Raw genomic sequence first — 21,469 nt, forward strand, 5'->3', positions numbered from 1 at the left:
CTGAAAGCTCGTACCTCCAGGCTCAAGTACAGCTTCTACCCTGCTGTTACAAGACTATTGAATGATTCCGTAGTATAAGATGGACTCTTGATCTCGTTATGACATTGCAGCTTACTTCTACCTGCACTGCATTTTTTTTGGGCTCGCCCATTATTATTTAATAGCTGGAGAATAGCAAGACATAATTTCGGGCAGCATGGCAGCACAGCAACTATTAATGAGCTATTACAGCGCCAGCAACCTGCGTTCAATTCCGCCACTGTTTATAAGGAGTTTGTATGTTCTCCCTGTAACCGTGTGCGTTTCCTCTAGGTGCTGAAGTTTCCTCTCGCATTACAATGGCTTGCATGTTAGTAGGTTACTTGGTCACATGGGTGTATTTGGTGACGCAGAATCATTGGGCCTGAAGGACTTGTTAGTGTGCTGTTTCCCTAAACAAAGAAAAATAAATAGTTGGTAGGCAGTGGGGAGGGGGATGCTCTGCAGCTTCATTTTTAAGACATAGATTGCTTCTTATCAAAGGCAGCTATCAGACACAAGTGCACATGCACCATAATCTGATTTCTTTCTCAACTCTTGGCTTCAGTAATATTACACTTGATATTAATTAGTCTGTTGCCTCACAAATGTGTTCAGCCACATTTGAAAGGCCAATTCTTTGACTCAAGAGCATCCATCCAGTAGGTCTGTTATATACTTGAAGAAATCGGATAATTAGTCAGGCAGTATCTATGAAGGAGAATAAACAGTTGACATTTCAGGCCGAGACCCTTCATCAGAACTGGAAAGGAAGGGGGAAGAAGCCAGAATAAGAAGGTAGGGTGGGGGGAAGGCAGGTGATAGGTGAAACCAGGTAAGGGGGAAAGACAGTGGGTGGAAATGGAATGAGTTAAGAAACTGAGAGGTGACAAGCAAAGGGTGAAGGGCTGATGATGAAGGAGAGGACAGTGGACTATGGAAAAAGGGGAAGGAGAAGGGGCACCAGAGGGTGGTGATGGGCAGGTGTAAAGAGAAGGAAGTGAGAGGGGATCAAAAATCGGGAATGGGAAAAGAGAGAACGGGAGGCAGGGAAATTACTGGAAGTTAGAGAAATTAGTATTCATAATACCCTCTCACCCCTGGTGTTTCTGAAGTTCTTAACTATTCACTCACTATTGTCCTTCTCTGGGTGCGGCAAATTTGAACACAAATAGCCCAGACGGTATTGTGCCTGTGGATTGCTCAAATTGATACTTTCAAAGTTGGTAAAGTGAGCAGTTATGTTCACTATGCGTCAAGCTGAGTGTCTGAAATGAAGCTGTGGAGCACCGGGGAGAAATGAGTTGCAGCTGAGGGGGAGCACAATCAACTTATAGAAAGACCAAATTAAGGAAATCGCAATAGTTATGTTGTGAAGCCGTGGAGTTCAATTGCCAAGTTTTTGCTCATTCAGTGCTGCTGTGCTCCTGCCTTGGCTTCCCTTCCAAGTCCCATGGGCAGCTCATAAAGCACATGAAGACTGTAATAGACCCATTTCTAATTTACTTTTCTCTGAAGAAGCAGAATGTGCACTGACGGTGCTAACCTGCCTTTACTGTATACGTTTCCCATGTCCACACTGACATAGATGGGATCAATGTGAAGATGGCCGGTTAGCATATTCAAATACATTGCCACTTCTGGTGAATTTAACTTGCCTCCCTCTTTCAAACCAACTCATCTGCATGAGTTAACATCCTCCCTTTCACCTTTGTCACTGTCAAATTTGCCAGAACATTGTTAACAATTTGGAGACATATACTGCTTTTTTCAGGCACTCATCACTCAATAAATCCACAATAACATTATTACATCCACTAAGTCATCAACAGGATATGTTTGCCTTTTCCCACCAAAACACCTGCCATCCAGCAAAGAAGATGCAAAAACACCTCCTTATGAACATCACAGCATGCATAATTTAAAGCAATAGATAATTGAAAATCATTTCAAAGGAAATTAATTCAACAACACAGGTGACTGATAGGAACTATAGTTTTGCTCATGTAGCTGATATTGTCATTAATATTCTTGAAGTTACTTTCTTATTGCTATCTCCAGTATTACTTTAATGGCAGATGAATGTGAACTGTCCTCGGTGACTTTTAGAAACTTCTTAAATTAATCCACCACAAAAGCACACCCTTCTTCCTTAAACAGTGTAAATGCAGATCCGCCTATCTCATGTACTTCTGAAAGTGATAAATCCATACCATCTTTTTAATATATAACACAGGGCACATCCGCTGAGTTTTAAATGATGTTTCCTAAAAAAATCACTTCAAATCAATAGATTTACTGAATTTAGTGAATTTACAAAATAACTTGGACCCAAACATCCAGTGTAATTATGACTTAACGGCTGGAATTTAGCCTTCTGTCCATTAACAGCTCTCTGTCATTGGGATTTTCAGCATAAATAGGAGGGTACACCTTTACCATGTGAAATGCTCCACATCAGGCATGATAATTCCATCCGATTAGCTAACTGACTGTAATTGTTATGGAGAATAAGTGTTCAGGACAGTTGCAATCAAATTCTTCTTGACAAAAGTAACTGATCATTCTATGAACCCTTGGGTCTTGGCCCGAAACATCGACAGCGCTTATCTCTATAGATGCTGCCTGGCCTGCTGTGTTCCACCAGAATTTTGTGTGTGTTGTTTGAATTTCCAGCATCTGCAGATTTCCTCGTGTTTGATCATTCTTTGATTTGTTCTATCTGTTCTCCTTGGGGGGACTAAAGGCAACTTAGAAACCAGTGGTGGACACTACTAACTCACCTTACTAAGTCTTCTGGGCAACAATGAGATTCCAGGTGTTGGTCTATCCTCAGGTGAAGAACCTGCCTCTTAGGGAATCCCTACACTCTCTGGGAAAGTAAGAGTTTCATCTCTATTTCACATTTCAGTACCTCATGTTCAAATATTTTATTAATAATACAGCCTGTCACTTAATATAATGTTGAAGACAATTTAATGTAGTCTTTTAGTTATCATCTGGATGTTAAGGTGACATATTTCAATTAAATTGCAAATTCTGTTCTATGCAATTTCTGTACCTTTAATCCACAAAATACATGTTTGTTCTCCTATAATAGAGCAAATATCAAATTTTCTGAATTTTTAAAAAACTTATTACTAGTAGCATAATTTCTTAGTCAGCTTATCACATTAAGAAACATGCTCCTTTAGGTATCTATTTGGCTGAACAATCAAAATACAAACGTAGTTTCCGAAGATGGCAATTACTTTCATAACCATGTGGTGCTATCTCAGAGCTTGAGCAACACGTTGAGTCCTCATCTCCAGGGCTGCCTGTGTGGAGTCTGCACGCCCTGCCTGTGTGGAGTCTGCACCCCCTGCCTGTGTGGAGTCTGCACGCCCTGCCTGTGTGGAGTCTGCACCCCCTGCCTGTGTGGAGTCTGCACGCCCTGCCTGTGTGGAGTCTGCACCCCCTGCCTGTGTGGAGTCTGCACGCCCTGCCTGTGTGGAGTCTGCACGCCCTGCCTGTGTGGAGTCTGCACCCCCTGCCTGTGTGGAGTCTGCACGCCCTGCCTGTGTGGAGTCTGCACGTCCTGCCTGTGTGGAGTCTGCACGTCCTGCCTGTGATTGTGTGGGCTTCCTCTAGTTGTTCTGATTTCCTCATACAGATGTGAGATTCAGGAGGTGAACTGACCACTGTAAATTGCTCTAATGTGTAGGTGAGTGGTAAAAGCTGAGGGCAGTTGATGGGAGAGGGTAGAATCAAATGGAACGAATACATTAATAAAATGGGATGAATGCTTGGTGGTTAGTGTGAATCCCAAGGGCCTGCTTCCACATTGTTTGATTCTATGATTCTATAAGCTAAACGTTTACATAGAACAATTTCAATAACTCAAAACTGTAGGCAAGGCTAAGAACATTTTAAGTGTAAACATTTTACTGCTCAAAAAGAATAAGTATATCTGGCTGCTTTAGTTTTAAAAGTTTCACAGATTTAAGGTCATAGTCATAGAGTCATAGACAGAAACAGAAGGCCACCTGGCTCACCATTCTTGCAATGACCATTTTACACGAATCCTACCCTAACTCAATTTACTGTCCCCACTTTCACATTAACTCTCCTCATTCTATCACTCACTCACACAGTGACAGGAATTTACAATGCTGAATTTACATACCAATCCCCATGTCTTTGGGATTTGGGAGAATCCAAGTACCCAGAGAAAGCTCACATGGAGATATAAGAACAGTTCTTCATCAAATTGCTATACTAGTTTTCCTTAAGCAAATAAAACAGGAAATTATTCTCTTTAAGAACATATACACCCAGTTTGAAATATGCCAACCAAGTAACAAATATTTCACCGAAACTAATTGAGATTGAAAATAGCCACATCAGAACATTTATACAACAGCCAAATTTCATGCTATCAGCAGATGAGAAAGCAAAAACCATTTTTAGCTGATTATGAAAGAATCTTATGTAAACAGTTTGTGAATTCTGTACATCATCGCTAGGGTGGCTGAGAAATATTTCTACATTCTTTGTTTTATTACACAAGTGGAAAGAGGTGGGTATTAAATCGCTGAAATTGTGAAATGAGTGTTCAGTTCTTCATAGAGGAAAATTATTGCAGACAACATGCTAATGATATCTCTCAACATTCAAACGGGCATTGATTCTTGGTGGTGTAAGTTTAAAATTAATATACTGATTCAGGTACTATAATCAACAAAGCATCAGTGGCCTTTACACAAAAACTTCAAGAAAAACAAAGAGCTCCATGTTTTATCTCACATTGCAATACAACAAAAATAAGTGCTTTAATGACACAGGCTCATGACAAGGGAAAAGATGTTTTGTTTTACCTGAGTTCGGTTGAAAGCCACGCGAGCGAACACTGCTTGAGAGATTCCAGCTCGCTTCAACTCATCGCGAACCCACTGGTAGATTTCGGAAGACACTTCAGCATTTGATGAAGTCTGTTGTTCCAATGGTTTAGTCATTGATCGATTGACAGGAGGGTGATTTAGATATTGCTGATTTAGGGATTGCTGTGCCAGCAGTCTATTGACAGCAAATTGTTGATTTAATATCTGGGCCATAACCAGCTGCTGGTTCACCAGCTGTGGACTAAGAGGTGCAGAGACAAGTCCAGGATTAAAATTAGAAATTTGGGGCCTGGTTGTTGGCTGACCACCATGAGGAAGTTGAGCTGGTGATGGTGGCTGGGGCAGATCGGTACCATTCCCAGGAACTGTTTGTGCTCCAAAGTTTACATGATTTGTTCCCGTCTGAGAAATAGACAGTTCAGACATGGTCTCCATTTCAGCTAGAGCAATGAGAAAAATAGAAATGAACTGAAAATACTCAAACTAACAACAATCATTGCTTGAAAAAAAAACTGTATCTTGTTAGTTTGTATGTTACATGTTAATATGCTTTGCTGTTAATACTAGCTTGGAAAACAAAAATAATTGCTGTAGATGGTAGAGTCTTATCAATTTTTGCCACATTTTTTGCTGCTGTCAGCAATAGCAAAATATAGCAAAAAAGCATTTGAAAATATAGTACGCACGTATATAGTTCAGTATGTTTCTGTCCTTTAATGATAGAGAGATCCTTTTCACAGGTGAGATGCACACATTTACCGTGGTTGGGTATAGTAAAACAGAAAATGCCTAAAATGCATTCTACCAATCACAACTCATGATCAGGGTCATACTTCATTGCCATATTTGCATGAATGAAACAAAGCACTGGAACTGATTGGTTCATAATTCATTTTCATACAATAACAGTAAAATTCAATTAAACAAACAGGAATCAATCACATGTATCAAATAAATGTGAACTGACTGACAGTGAGGAACTTCCAGGTACATAGGACAACCAAATGGGGATGAACAGCTGAAAGACTGGTAAAGTCAAGTCATTCCAAATCCATCCACAAGGGATTAAAAACGAAATGTGTGCAATCCTGGTCAATGAAACTTGATTTGATGCTGACACAACAGAGTTTCTGATCTGGGCACAATCAACAATTTAGCACAAACTGAACCCAAAATTGCACTTGCTTTTTTATCCCCACCACTTGTCTGCACCAAATATTTGCTCGAGCTAATTTGCATTATATGTACACAAAGTCAAGCTTATGGAAAGCAGAATGAATAAAGTTGAAAGGCAGTGCATTAGAATGATTAATTCCAGAGATAACAAAGGCCTACATAATCTGCAATTGCAGCTAAAATGAAGCAGGAGCATTAATGATAGAAAAATGTTTTGGAATGAAATAAGATATCAAGCTCTTAGAATCATTATCTTTCTTTTGCCACAGATGTGGCCAGACCTTCACAGCATTTTCTGCTTTTTTAAAAATTTGATTGCAAAGACTTTAGTTCTGTATTAGACAATTGCAGAGGGAGAGAAGACAGTGGCTAAAGAGCAGAGTTCAAACCGAGAATCAAGATGACGTCTTTAGTTCCTAATACTTAGTTGGAGGAAAATTCTGCTCATTTAAACTGGACATGGCTAAGTAGTCGCACTATTAGCGGAGGAGTGAAGTGATGATGAGATAGAGCTGGGTATTACCCTTGTACAATGGAATTTGATGTCATATTTTCAGATGAAAATAATACATGAGAATTGGGAAGAGGCCAATGAGAACATCCTAAGAGACATCAAAGGGTATTGGTATGGGCACAGGAAGAGAAACCATTACTGATGATACTTTCGCTATGAATAAATTGGAAAGAATGCAACTCCTGTCAAGCAGAGTCCCAAGTCAGCAGGATGACTGTGATAAGGCATTATAGGAGGATGGTGTGGTCAAACAAATGAAAGATTGAAGTCAGAATGAAAAAGATGTCAAAGATTCACAATGATCAGCAACTTTTAGTACAGCGATAGTAAATGCTTGAGGAGCTTCAGACAAAGAGTTCTGCATAATAACACCACATTCGAGAATACGAGGTAACAGGAAGGTTAGAGATGGATAATATTTGAAATAGATAGAGGTCACAATGCTTGTATTTTTCTTGAGTAAAAGGTAATTATTGGTATGTATGAAGTTTATATCTGTTCTTAATTTTCCAGTTAAGAACTAAGTCTCAATATACTTTCTGCTTTTATAAATCCCTATGCTCATATTAATAAACTGAAACACAGCTATAATTATACCTGCCCTAATACCCACCACATACCCATCTCCACAACCCAATGTGTTGTCACATTATCACTTGCAAGTACAGTATATTTAAAATACTGTAGATCTATTTTATCCTACCTGACACTGTTCTTTCTTATCTTAGACAGTGATGCTAAAAAATTTGTGAACCCTGTAGAATTTTCTCTATTTCTGCATAAATATGACCTAAAATGTGATGAGATCTTCATGCAAGTCCTAAATCTAGATAAAGAGAACCCAATTAAATAACAAAAAGTTATACTCGTTCATTTATTTATTGAGAAAAATTATATTATCTATACTGTATTGGAATAAGTATGTGAACCTTTGGGGTAATGCCTTCTATAAAAGCTGTTTGGAGTTGGGTGTTCCAATCAATGAGATGAGATAGGAGATCTGGATAATAGAGGTGCCCTGGCCTATAAAAAAGACACCAGGTCAGGTAACACACACAAAATGCTGAAGGAACTCAGCAGGCCAGGCAGCATCTATGGAAAAGAGTACAGTCGACATTTCGGGCCGGGACCCTTCGATCCTGTTTGAGTTCCTTCAGCATTTTGTTGTGTTGCTTGGATTTCCAGCATCTGCAGATTCTCTTGTTTATAACTGGACACCAAGTCAGGTTCTCTTCTCAAGAAAGATCTGTTTATGTGCACCATCCCTCAATCAAAACAACTTTCCGAGGACCTTAGAAGAAGTGTAAAGTTGCATGAAGCTAGAAAAGGCTACAAGATAATTTCTAAAGACCTGAGTGTACATCAGTCCACAGTAGGAGTAATAGTCTACATAAGGAGGAAACTCAGTACTGTTGCTACTCTCCCTAGGAGTGGGTATCCTGCAAAGATCACACTAGGAGCACAATGTGAAATGCTGGAAAAAGGTACAAAAGAACCCTAGGGAAACAGCAAAAGACCTGCAGAAATCTCTAGAACTTGCTAAAGTCTCTGTACATGTGTTCCCTTTAAGAAAAACACTGAACAAGAATGGTGTTCATGGAAGGACACCATGGAGGAAGCCACTGCTCTCCAAAAAACACAACACTGGTGCACACCTCAAGTTTGCAAAAGACCACCTGGATGTTCTACAACACTTCTGGGACAATGTCCTGTGAACAGATGAGACAAAGGTTGAACTTTTTGGCAGAAATGTACATTGCTATGTTTGGAGGAAAAAGGGCACTGCACACCAACACCAAAACTTCATCCCAATTGTGAAGCATGGTGGAAGGAGCATTACGGTTTGGGGCTGCATTGCTGCCTCAGGGCCTGAAATCTTAAGAACTTTCTATTGGGGCACAACTGAGAGCATTCTGACTGGTGCATCACTGCCTGGTATGGGGAACTGTAATTCCCTCAATCGCAGGATTCTGCAGAGAGTGGTGTGGACAGCCAGAACATCTGTAGATGTGAAATTCCCACTATTCAGGACATTTACAAAGACAGGTGTGTAAAAAGGGCCCGAAGGATCACTGGGGACCTAAGTCACCCCAACCACAAACCATTCCAGCTGCTACCATCTTGGAAACAGTACCGCAGCATAAAAGCCAGGACCAACAGGCTTCTTCCACCAGGCCATCAGAATGATTAGTTCACGCTGACACAATTGTATTTCTATGTTATATTGACTATCCTGTTGTACATACTATTTATTATAAATTACTATAAATTGCACATTGCACATTTAGACGGAGACATAACTTAAAGTTTTTTACTCCTCATGTATATGAAGGTCATAAGTAATAAAATCAATTCAATTCAAAAGTTTGCAATCATTGAGGGAACATTGAATTCAAAATTGTATCAAGACATTTTCCAGGAGAATTTCCGGGAAGCAGTCCGTCACTTGAAACTTGACAGAAGTTGGATGATGCAACAAGACAATGATCCAAAAGACAAGAGTATATCAACAACAGAATGGTTTAAAAAGAAGAAAGTTTGTATTTTGGAATGGTCAAGTCAAAGTCCTGACCTTAATCCTATAGAAATGTTGTGGAAGGACCTAAAGCAAGCAGTTCATGCAAGGAAGCCCACCAACATCCTAGAGATGAAAAAGTTTTGTATGGAGGAATGGCCTAATACAGGACTGATCAACAGTTACCTGAAATGTATGGCTGGAGTTATTGTTGTACAAGGGAGGTCACACCAGTTACTGAAAGCAAAGGTTCACATGCTTTTTCTGACAAATACATGTAATATTGGATCATTTTTCTCAATAAATAAATGAACAAGTATATTGTTTTTTGTGTTATTTATTTAAATGGGTTGTCTTTATCTAGATTTAGAACTTACATGAAGATCTGATCACATTTTAGGTCATATTTATGCAGAAATAGAGAAAATTCTACAGGGTTCACAAACTTTCTAGCACCACTGCACATTTGTATAAGATGATAAGAGTCAGAGGGGATAGCCTGCAACTTTTTCCCAGGTGTCAGAATGGCTAATACAAGAGGGCATAATTTTAAGGTGACAGTTGAAAATTATAGTAGGGAAACCAGAGGTAGTTTTTTTTTATTACAGAGAGTAGTAGGTGTGTGGAATCCACTGCCGGGGTGGTGGTAGACGTACTGTAGATATATTAGGGACATTTAAGAGACTCCTAGATTAAGAACATAGATAAAAGAAAAATGCAGGGCTGCGTGGAAGGGATGGGTTAAATTACTCTTGGAGTAAGGTTAAAAGGTTAGCACAACATTGTGTGGGCTGAAGGGCCTATATATTGTGTTGTACGGTTTGATATTCTATGTTATATTAACATAGGAAGTTTACATTGCAAATGTGTTAATAGCAATTTAAATGAAACTAATTGAATAGGTAATTTTAAAACTTATCAGTCCAATTTATACCCTCTAATCCCTCTGCATGAAGTTTTGGTCTTGACAACCTAAATGCAATGCCAGTAGTGATTGGCACATTTTGAACAATTTGAGTCATGGATTAATACATAGTTTGCTGTTTAAAACAAGTGGTAAATGGCAAAAATAGTATAGGAATGGACAGATTATATCATCATCACCTAAACTATATAATACTGTTTCAAGAAACCAGAAGCCACATATCTAACTATTGGATCAAACAGAACAGTTGTCAGAAGAAAAAAATGCAAGCATTAAAAAGGAAAGAATCACTTAAAATTATGAGAAGTCTAAAGGTAAAATGAAGGAGGACTTTAGTTATGGGGAGTGATTGGATAGGCTGGTCTTAATGGCATGATGTGATGTATATAAGATCATGAGAAACATGGGTAGGGTAAACAATCAAAATCAAAAAGCATAGATTTAAGATGAGAGGAAGGAGTTTTAAAGAAAATCTGAGAGCTAAATTTATTTTACACAGAGAGTGGCTGACATCTGGAATGAACTGCCAGAGGTGGTGGTGGAATCACAATAATTATGATTAAGAGGCATTTAGTCAGACTCTTAAATAGGCAAGGCATAGAAAGATATTGTCTAAATGTGGGCAGATGGGTTGCTGTAGATGGGCATTTCTGAGCTTCAATGATTGAGCTGCCATGGAAAATGAACTGCCAAGAAATCTTTGGTGGACACAGCCTTAAGGAGCCAGTAAAACTAGTAAACACCAATTAAATTATGTCAATCAGCTTCAAATACCTTTCAAGTCCTTAGTTTATTAACTTATGTTAATGTGTGCCACCTAAAACATGAGTTAACATTTCTCTTTTAAATATTGAATGAGTTGCTGTGCATTTCCAACATTTTCAGTTCATCAGTCACACTTCAATCAGTTTCAATGAGTTTCATCTCTGCCAGTGTAGCTATTAAAATTAAGATGTCACCTGAGTTTTCTAATAAAACTAACTGTACCATTAGATTCAGCACAATTTCAGATTTGGGGTTGGGAAATCTACAAATTCTGAACAAACCCCAGATTTAATATTTTTAAATCACACCAGTAAATATTCAGCAAAATTCCTAAAAATGGTACAGCTTGACTGAATACTCGTCCCACCTGACACTTTAAGATACCAGTCAAAACTGACTCTGTGATTTGTAAGCATTCACAAAGCTAATTCATTAACATTTACTGTACTAACATGGGCAATAGCATGTGAGAGTTACTGGGAAAAAAAATCACAAAATCAGTATGATCCTTAAAACAAATCAAATAAAATGCTCTTCCATTTGCCTTGTGTCTTTGACTGCATTAATTTCAGCTAATTTAGCTACCATCAATTTCTGAGGGCAGTGCTCTTCAGTTAATTTTTACATATCATATAAAACACTAAAAAGGACATTGAGCCAGAAATTCACACTACTTTCATTAAAATAATTATTTTACCAGTAAAAATAAAAATTATTAATAGCTTCTTTGGACATTATTTAGAGTTGTTTAATTTACTTTATGAATGATGATAAACAATTATCAAATGCATTTTTCTCTCAAACTAACTTACACAAATATCTTGAATTGACATTTTTTCTCTGGGAAATGAATGCTGTAAACCATTGCCTCAGGGTAAAACAAAATGTCTTATTATTCTTGAAGCAGCAAGAAATTCACAGTTTTTATGTCATCTTTACATATTTACCATGTGGCCTCATCTGGAACTCCAAACACAATACCAGACTGATAAAACGCAGAGCCATTATATTTGCAATGTTACTTTTTTTTTTGCAGAGGTCTTACCATGAACATCTGTGAATCAGTGATGAGCTATGTTTTGAGTTACCAATATCCATTAAAGGAGTTCTTACTATCAGAATGTTTTCTCAGTTTTTGTGATAGCTTAAGCATACACAAAAACTATTTTAAAATTAAAACAATGCTAGTTCACAGACTTGTAGTAAAATTTGTCACTGCTTCACTTCACATTGAAAATGTTCATGTAATTTATTTGTTGTATGTTATGTAATACCCCTGGGGTTCTATTCTGAAAACGCATCTGCAATCATTTTTTCATCATAATTGCTGATTCCAGTCGTTAACAATGATCATTTTGGCTGTGAATTATTCTGAAAAGTGTTGCTTCACCTCTTGGTCCTAATACGGTAATTTTCCTCTTGTAGTTCAGCACTCTGATGAATAATATTGAGGCTATGAAAAATAATTACTATAAAAATATTTCAGATTTGAGATGCTCAGAATAAAACAGAAAAAAAGACAAAATTTACTACAGAGAAAATGTCATAATTTCTAGAGGGTTTTTCATTATCTCACTATAGTGTCTAAACCAGTGTTATTCCAGACCATGATGCACTTGAACTAATGCCCCTTACAATTCAACATTCTGTTATTCCACTCTTTTGGTCTCAAGGGTGCAGGATTGACAATAGTAGATAACAGAACTTATACATTCACTTTTATGCAGGTGCTGAATATAGCTATCACTGGAAGGTCAAGTACAGTGCTACCGCCATCAAAGCCAGACAATAATCCAGTCATGACAGTGGTACTGTAACGCAACCTCAGACAAGTGCTTTTATATTCAGTGCATGTGATTTCCATTGTCCAAATATGATATCTCTCAAATCATAATGGTACTGAGCTTTTTTCGCACTGAAATGTACACGTCAGACAATTAGAGCGCTCATTCACTAACTTGTTGTAATTACGAATATTTCTTACTTCATCTCGATCAATGATCAGTGAGAAATAAACATAGACCATTTTCTAAAATTTAAAATATCAAATGTTTAAATAGCCCATGGTTTTGAATACCTCTGCTGAAATAATCAAATAAGACATAGATTAGCTAATAGTCATGCATAACCACAGATCTACATACAGCACAGCAAACATTTCTGTAATTAAGATCCAAATGCTTCTCATTTTTAAATAATTAAAATTTCCTGTCTTTTCATATTTAGCTAAAATGCTTTGAAGTAATTGTGCATATAGTTAGAATTTCATTTTCAAATAGATAAAATACAATATTAGACCTACATTGAAAAAGGAAGTGCTCACATTACCATCACAATGAACTGATCAGTTATTTTCCTTGCTTACCAATCATGTCTTTTGTCTTCTTAAAATGTTTATACCATCTTCCAAATTCTTGACATTTTGCTGCTGATACATTTGCATAGTAAGTGCTGTTTACAATGGAGGAAATCATACTCTGCATTTAAAGAATAAAACCTTCAGTCAGAAACAAATAAATTGAAAGCTCGTTTCAGCCATAGGTATACAGTACGTCTTATGCCCAAAGCAGTGAAAATGATTAAAGTAAACATTTAGAGCAGAAACATTAAAAGCCTTAGCTGTCTGTTGGCTCTGAGACAGAAGATTGTGTGCTTAAGTTCAGCTGTAAAGATTTGAACATAAAAATCTAGGCTGACACCCCAGTGCATACTAAGGTGATCACATAACATTAAGATGCAGTCACTTTTGGGAAAGATGTTAAATTCAGTTCCCTCTGATGAATCAAAGATCCCAAGACATTGCACTTAAAACCAGAGAAATTATCCTTAATGTCCTGGCCAATAATTTTCACTCAATCAATATGGCTAAGGAAACAAATAGCTGATCTTTATCAAATGGTGTTTGCAAATTGCTACTCTATTTCACACGAGTGAATCTGCAGATGCTGGAAATAAATAAAAACACAAAATGCTGGCAGAACTCAGCAGGCCAGATAGCATCACTCCTGATGAAGGGTTTCGGCCTGAAACGTCGTCACTGCCTTCTCCCATAGATGCTGTCTGGCCTGCTGAGTTCTGCCAGCATTTTGTGTTTTTATTTGCTACTCTATTTCCTCTGTTTTAGTGTTGCTACTTTAAATTTGTAACACACTTTAGGACATCCTGCGATCCTGAAAATTGCTATGTAAACCCAACTTGCTTTTTAATCAAACCTAATTTAACACCGTTGCTTGAATTAACAATTTCAGTTTACTTTTACATGTTTTTTTCTTCTCAGTTTTATAGTTTGCTGAAAGTTGAGAAACATAGTTTATGAAGGATATACCAAATTCATAAAACCATCCCTGTAATGGTTCCTTCTTCTGCATCTTATTTTTATTTTGTTTTTATTTAGACAACCAGCACAGCAACATGCCCTTCTGGGACAACAAACCCATGCCGCTCAATTACACAACGGGTTATGTTACTAACCTGTATGTCTTTGGAATGTGGGTGGAAACAGGAACACCCAGAGGAAACCCATACGGTAATGAAGAGAATGTACTAACTCCTAACAGGCAGTGGCAGGAGTTGAACCGAGGCCACTGTTGCTCTTGCATTACACTATCCACTACGCTGCTGTGCCACCCTGTATCTTCACATACGACAGATGCAAATACTAATCAAAGGTCCCACAAAGCAAGCCCTGTTAATTTGGGGCTTAGCATGTTTAAATGGAGGTGATCAACTCATCAAGCATTTTTCAAGGATTTGCTGCTGCAAAATTCTGTAATCGTGAACCCCAATCTAGCCATGCACGCTTAATGCACTGAAAAGCTTTTCCTTCAAAAGATCTGGCATTGCAAAGTTCTTAAGAGAAAAACAAAACAGGTTAAAATCTAGATTCAAAGATGCAGAGATAAGGTGCATCATGGAGAAGGGAGGTCAGAGACAATGAGATAGGATTTTGGTGTCAGTGGAGGATCATCTGCTGCAGAGAATAAGGACAGAAAATCATGGACTTCATGATCCACATAATAATTCCAATACAATTTTCATCACTGAAATTGTGTTTTACTGTGCACATATACTGTACTTGTTGGTTGTGATTGCAGTACAGATCACAGCCAAGAATTTGAACTGTTACTTCTAAATGATATGCAGAAAACTAATGTAATTGTTTATCATTCTTTCCTTTATTAGATCAGATAAATTTTACAAATAAGCTCTTATATTCTTATGAAATAAATTAGAGGACTAATAAGGCATAATATTTGAAAAAGTTCCAAAACCTTATTTGTTATGTCTGATTTGCAACCTACATCATGAGCATGCAGGTAATTTGGAACTTTTATGCCTTAATATGGTATGAAGAAGTGAATAAAATATAATTAAAAGATGTCAAATAAATAATATTTAATATTGTAAGCTCACTGTTATTAGCCCTGTTCCCATGAGGTTTTCATTTTCATAGCACTGCTTCCTTCACTATAATCATGTTATTTTGAGGGAAAACATTATTTAAAACATGACCACAAAGATAAAAAAACATAAATAGAAACAATATAAGGGATTTTTTAAATAAATTGAAAAAAAAAGAGCAAATTTCCTTTTACAACAGAAACAACTCATAGAACTGAAATATATTTTAAGGAAGATGAAATTCAATGCATGGAATAAAAGCTCCCATAGAAATGGCTAACACAAACATTTTAATTTATCTATAATTCCCAGCCCAAGTTTACAAACAAACAAAAATGATGAAAAGCTTCAACCTCTTTAGGTAGAATTCTTGCTACAGTTGGCAGCAGCTATTTCAATTACAGCAATTTGCAAAACATTATCGATTGAACATTATACTGATATTCTGTCTACTGTATACTTCTAGTTCTCAAACTATTAACAGTATTGTATTCTACTAATATATGAAGCAGCTTAGTCCTTCAAGAAAACTTTAGGTCAAAAACAAACCAATAAATATTTTCAATGAAAACAACATTAAAGAGCAAATGCCCACAGTGACTACTTAACCTCCCTGTAAATAATAATTTCGTGATCAACACTAGATTTGGTTACAATACCAGAAATAGAATGTTAAGGGCAAAATTTTTTGTGTAATATCCAAAATAAAATTTAACAGAATGGAACAGACACTCATGGCACAATGGGTTATCAGGCGCTGCATTCCTTTCCATTTCAGTCCCAGGGAAAACAATTATTATTTTCCTGCTGCCAGCTGTTCACCGTCACAACTGAATGAAGTTAGCAGCTTGATCTATTCCCTGAAACAGGTGATCCAAATTCACCACTGCAGTCATGATAGGTCTCAGTGAAGAGGAAAACATGAATTTAATTTTTCTTGTTGATAATATGAGTTGGAGTGGGGATAACTTTTTTTTCCATTTTGTATGCACTATGGTACTTTGTTGAATCCTGACAGGATGGATTTCATGCCTTTTGTGGTCTCCAGTCTGAGAAACCCTTACCTATAACTGAATTCTTAATGCATGTAGTCAATGTTTAACTTTACAGGGCAAACATTGCACCTGATATAGAATGGTTATCTGCATAGACCTGAAATATCTTAAATGATGAGCAAATACAGGTAAGATTACTTGCTATTCAGTTTACACTGAAATCTAGTGTGATGGACAGGTGAATACTGCATGCTAGTGTTTCAATAAAGTTCCACAAAAGAAGTTATTGAACACATGAAATTAGGGATAAATACAAGTGTGAATTAATAGTTAGTTAGTGTTGGTTAAGGAGCTGGAAAAATGGTCTTCGTTCTCAAGATGACCAGTAGAGGACCAACCATTTATAATTACTTAAGTCATTTGGCAGAGAAGATTTCAAGTTTACCAATTACACAAAACTAATTGGAAAACCAGTAGCGATGAGGAGCTAAAGAAGCTTCAAGGAGTGATTGACAGGTTATGTGAGCGGATACAAACTTGGTGAATGGTGTACCACATGGAAAAAATGTAAGTTTCAACACTTCAGGGGAAATAAAAACAGAAACACTAAGTATTTTCAAATGCTGATGTGCAAAGGAACCTGGCAATCATTGTACATAAGTCACTGAATGGTAACTTGCAGATGCTGCAGTCAATTTTGAAATGTTATGTGGCTCTTTATCACAACAGATTTTACTGGAGTAAAGATGCCTTATTATAATTATATTGACCCTCGGTGAGACCACACCTGGATTAATACGTTCAGTTTTGGCAGCTTACCTAAAAAAAGAACATGCTAGTTACAGGGATATATTAAAGGTTGGTGCAGAAAAATTGATTCAGTGCCGGTCTTATGAAGAGAGAATGACTAAGCTAGGTATGCATTCTCTACATTTTAGAAGAATGGCAGGGAATCTCAATGAAATACACAAAATTCTTAAGGGCCTGATAGGTGAAACATGGGACGATGTCGTTCCCCTCTCTTAAGGAGGTAGAACTGGGAGCTGCTGTCTCAAAAGAATAGAATGACCACGTAGGAACTGAAATGAGTTTAACTTTTTTTTCCACTTAAGGGCGTGGTGAATCTTTGGATCTTTCTATCCCATGGTGCTCTTAAACATTTCTCACTGATTGCATTAAAAAAGAGAGTTGATTAAAGAAATAGATGAAATGGGGCTAGTTTAGGTAAATTGCGGTCAAGACAAAAGATCCGCCGTAATCGAGATGAGTACGTGAGTGGGGCTGAATGATCTATCATTGCTCCTGATTCTTAGGTTCTTGTGAAATATGAGTGAGAAATATTCCAAAAAAAAATTAGATACTATCCTAATTAAGTATTAAACTTGAAAAATAAAATGTTTTCAAACACACAAAATACTGGAGGAACTCAGTGGGTTAAGACTCCAGTTTACTTATCACATGTACATCGAAACATGTGCAGGTCTTTTTTCTTTTTACAATCACAAGTCACCGCTACTAGGTACTGAGAATATCAAGTACTACAGGCCTATCCCATCAATAGCGATGGAACTCGACTTACTGTGCACTGTCGGGCAGTGCACAGAGTGATTATCCTGGATGTTTTTATTGTGATTGGAAGACCCTGTTGGACATTGGTAACGTAGAATACCGCACCATGGGTTCACTGGTTGGTTCACGAGACCAGTGGAGGGGGAGCTGCGTTGTTTCAGCTGTGACATGGACTAGGTCTTGGCTGCGGAGTCACCGGCTGCAGCCGAAGCAGTGTGGGGCGCACTGTGATGCGTACTTCATCGGGGACTGACCTCTCCCATTGCTGCTGCCCTCCGGTGTTCGCTCGGTGGAAAAACAAGCTGGACTGGGACAACTTACCATCATGCCACAGAGGAATTCGGGCTATATATATACCTTTTCTCTTTGTAACTATATGTTTTTCTGAAATCATAATCATATGTGCTATATACAGTATTCTGTTGGTAATGCATTCTGCACCTTGGCCCCAGAGGAAAGCTGTTTTGTTTGGCTTTGAACTGGAGAGGGTTCAAAGGAAGTTTGCGAATATGATTTCCAGGGATCGAATGGCTTGTTATGTGAAGAACATTTGTTGGCTCCGGGCCTGTATTCACTGGAATTCAGAAGAATGAAGGGTGACCTCATTGAAACCTATCAAATGGTGAAAGGCCTTGACAGAATGTAGAGAGGATGTTTCCCATGGTGGAAAAGACTAGGACCCGAGAACACAGTCTCAGAATGGAGGGGCGTTCTTTTAAAGTAAAGATGAAGAGGAATTTCTTTATCCAAAGAGCAGTGAATCTATGGACTTCTTTGCCACAGACAGATGTGGAGGCCAAGTCTGTATGTATATTTATGGCAGACGTTGATGGATTCTTGACTGTTCAGGGCATGATGGGATACAGGAGATGGTGGCTAAGAGGAAAATTGGATCAGTCATGATGAAATGGCCTATATCATCTGCTCCTATATCATATTATCTTATATTAATTTACGGTTGAAAGATAATTAAACTTGAACATACAGTGAAATACGAGGAAATCTGCAGATGCTGGAAATTCAAACAACACACACAAAATGCTGGTGGAACACAGCAGGCCAGGCAGCATCTATAGGGAGAAGCATTGACGTTTTGGGCCCACTACCAAGCACATCTCTCCCTCCACCCCCCCCCCCTTTCTGCTTTTCACAGGGATCGCTCCCTACACGACTCCCTTGTCCACTTGTTCCCCCCCCCCCCCCCCCAATCCCTTCCCACCGATCTCCCTCCTGGCACTTATCCTTGTAAACGGAACAAGTGCTACACCTGCCCTTACACTTCCTCCCTCACCACCATTCAGGGCCCCAGATAGTCCTTCCAGGTGAGGCGACACTTCACCTGTGAGTCGGCTGATGTGGTATACTGGGTCCGGTGCTCCCGGTGTGGCCTTTTATATATTGGTGAGACCCGACGCAGACTGGGAGACCGTTTCGCTGAACACCTACGCTCTGTCCGCAAGAGAAAGCAGGATCTCCCAGTGGCCACACATTTTAATTCCACATCCCATTCCCATTCTGATATGTCTATCCATGGCCTCCTCTACTGTCAAGATGAAGTCACACTCAGGTTGGAGGAACAACACCTTATATACTGGCTGGGTAGCCTCCAACCTGATGGCATGAACATTGACTTCTCTAACTTCCGTTCATGCCCCTCCTCCCCTTCTTACCCCATCCCTGACATATTTAGTTGTTTGTTTTTATCTCTCTCTCTGCCCATCACACTGCCTGTTCTCCATCTCCCTCTGGTGCTCCCCTCCCCCTTTCTTTCTCCCGAGGCCTCCCGTCCCATGATCCTTTCCCTTCTCCAGCTCTGTATCACTTTTGCCAATCACTTTCCAGCTCTTAGCTTCATCCCACCCCCTCCAGTCTTCTCCTATCATTATGCATTTCCTCCTCCCCCCACTACTTGCAAATCTCTTACTATCTTTCCTTTCAGTTAGTCCTGACGAAGGGCCCCGGCCCGAAACGTCGACAGTGCTTCTTCCTTATAGATGCTGCCTGGCCTGCTGTGTTCCACCAGCATTTTATGGGTGATACAGTGAAATATCTCATTTAAATGAATAGTCAATGTTTCAGGTTGAGATCCGTCATCAGGACTGAATCAAAAGAGAGAATCAAAAGACAGAGGGAAAGAGAAGAGCAAGAGCAGTTCTTTATTAAACACTGTGGAGATTTTTTTGCGTGTCGGGTGGTTTGGAAGAAGGGGGAGTAGAATAACTGCTTCAATTGACAACTTCATTGTCTTTCTAACAGTTGTGGAATAGCCATCGACATATAATTAGTTGTAATCGATTCTAATAAAAGGATCCTGCATTAGGCCCGATTTATAAATGAATAAATCTGACCTAATCAGTCCACCACTATCCCTATCAGTTCACCTGACACGGTTTAACCATGCAGCATGCCATACTAATGTTTGCTATTCTAAATCGAACGAAAAGAGAACTTTAAGGGGGGGGGGGCATTGATTATGAAAACATAAATAACACAATGCTATTTCTTTCAAAGTTGTGAAGTAAATATTATTCTATAGTGGTCATTAGTGATTTCAATGGCCACAATATAATTTTGCATATTAAATTCATAAGTATTATTGCCTGCCACACAAGGGTTGGCTGTAATGCAAAGTATTCCACAATTTGGACTTACTTCAAACTCACATAAACCCAGAGAAAGCTTCAATCTGGAAATCTATCCCAAAGTCGCCTTAATGTTGGGGGGGGGGGGGGTGGGGGGGAAGGCCAAGTCCTTTCAATTATTGAAGATGATTACAATGAAATTTGTCGTATTTGTTTATTATTAAAGTGGCCAGTCAATCAGAAATGTGGGCAAGATTAGAACCATGGGTTTCTGGAAGGCTGGAGCCTGTGATCTTAGTCACTCCCACATAACTGACTCATTGCTCTAAAGGGAAATGTAGCAAACTTTACATTATAAGTGTTGGTAATTAAAAAGGAACCGGAGCCAGACTTAGAGAAAATTATATTGGGAAGTACGTTAGAATTCACAAAATGTCAGCCCTATGCAAATTCCTAAGGCCTGCTTAGTTTAAAGCCATCGAACCTCAGAAGCTAATTCTGCTTGATCATAAGGGAATCAATTCTACAACTCTTGCAAGCACTTATCTACTATTCCTTTTAACATTCCTTATTTCAAAAAATCTTCTGTTCACTCGATAGTGATCATATATATGACTATTTATGCACTTCATAGGCCTTCCATATCATCAAACACACCGTGAAGAAGACTTAAGGAAGTTATATAACCTCCTGCTGCTTATCATATATTGCTTTAATTTAACTGTTGAATTAGTACTCCTCCATTTTGCAAATCACTTGCAAAAAAGCAAGGGCACAGAGTGTACTCTGAGTGGGGGAGTTTGGTGTCAATCACCAAGAATAGCTTGGTAGCATCAGCACCTAAGCAACTGGCCAAGTTCTGAGGGACACAACCGTGAATGAACAGACAGTAAAGGAACCTGTTCAGGGGCAATCCACCAGAGTTTTCTCTCTCTTGTCGCTGTTGTGATTCAATTTGCCCAAGACAGTTTTCACAGTATTGACCTCCACAGTTTCAGATGAAACCAAGACCTAACTTCACAGTGAGCTCACCCTCTAACGTGTTGCATTGGATTATGATGGTGCTGAAAATGATACCTTCAGAATGCAGCCAGAAGCACAAAACTAATCATCTGGGAGACTCTGAGTC

At 38.5% G+C, this 21,469-nt stretch overlaps 1 protein-coding gene across 7 annotated transcripts in view; it reads right to left on the minus strand.

Moving 5' to 3' along the window:
- The window catches only part of LOC140732179 (DNA-binding protein SATB1-like), a 139,721-nt gene that overhangs the window by 79,639 nt on the left and 38,613 nt on the right, over positions 1–21,469 (minus strand). For all 7 annotated transcript variants that reach the window (XM_073054432.1, XM_073054435.1, XM_073054433.1 and 4 more), the window contains 2 exons: positions 13,159–13,270; positions 4,875–5,338 (listed from right to left, as the gene is read on the minus strand). In XM_073054432.1, the coding sequence (XP_072910533.1) occupies positions 4,875–5,338; positions 13,159–13,270 (576 nt within the window). The remainder of the gene's footprint in view (positions 1–4,874; positions 5,339–13,158; positions 13,271–21,469) is intronic.

The sequence above is a fragment of the Hemitrygon akajei genome, chromosome 8, assembly GCF_048418815.1.
Source record: "Hemitrygon akajei chromosome 8, sHemAka1.3, whole genome shotgun sequence".
In the NCBI taxonomy this organism is placed as follows: Eukaryota; Metazoa; Chordata; class Chondrichthyes; order Myliobatiformes; family Dasyatidae; genus Hemitrygon; species Hemitrygon akajei.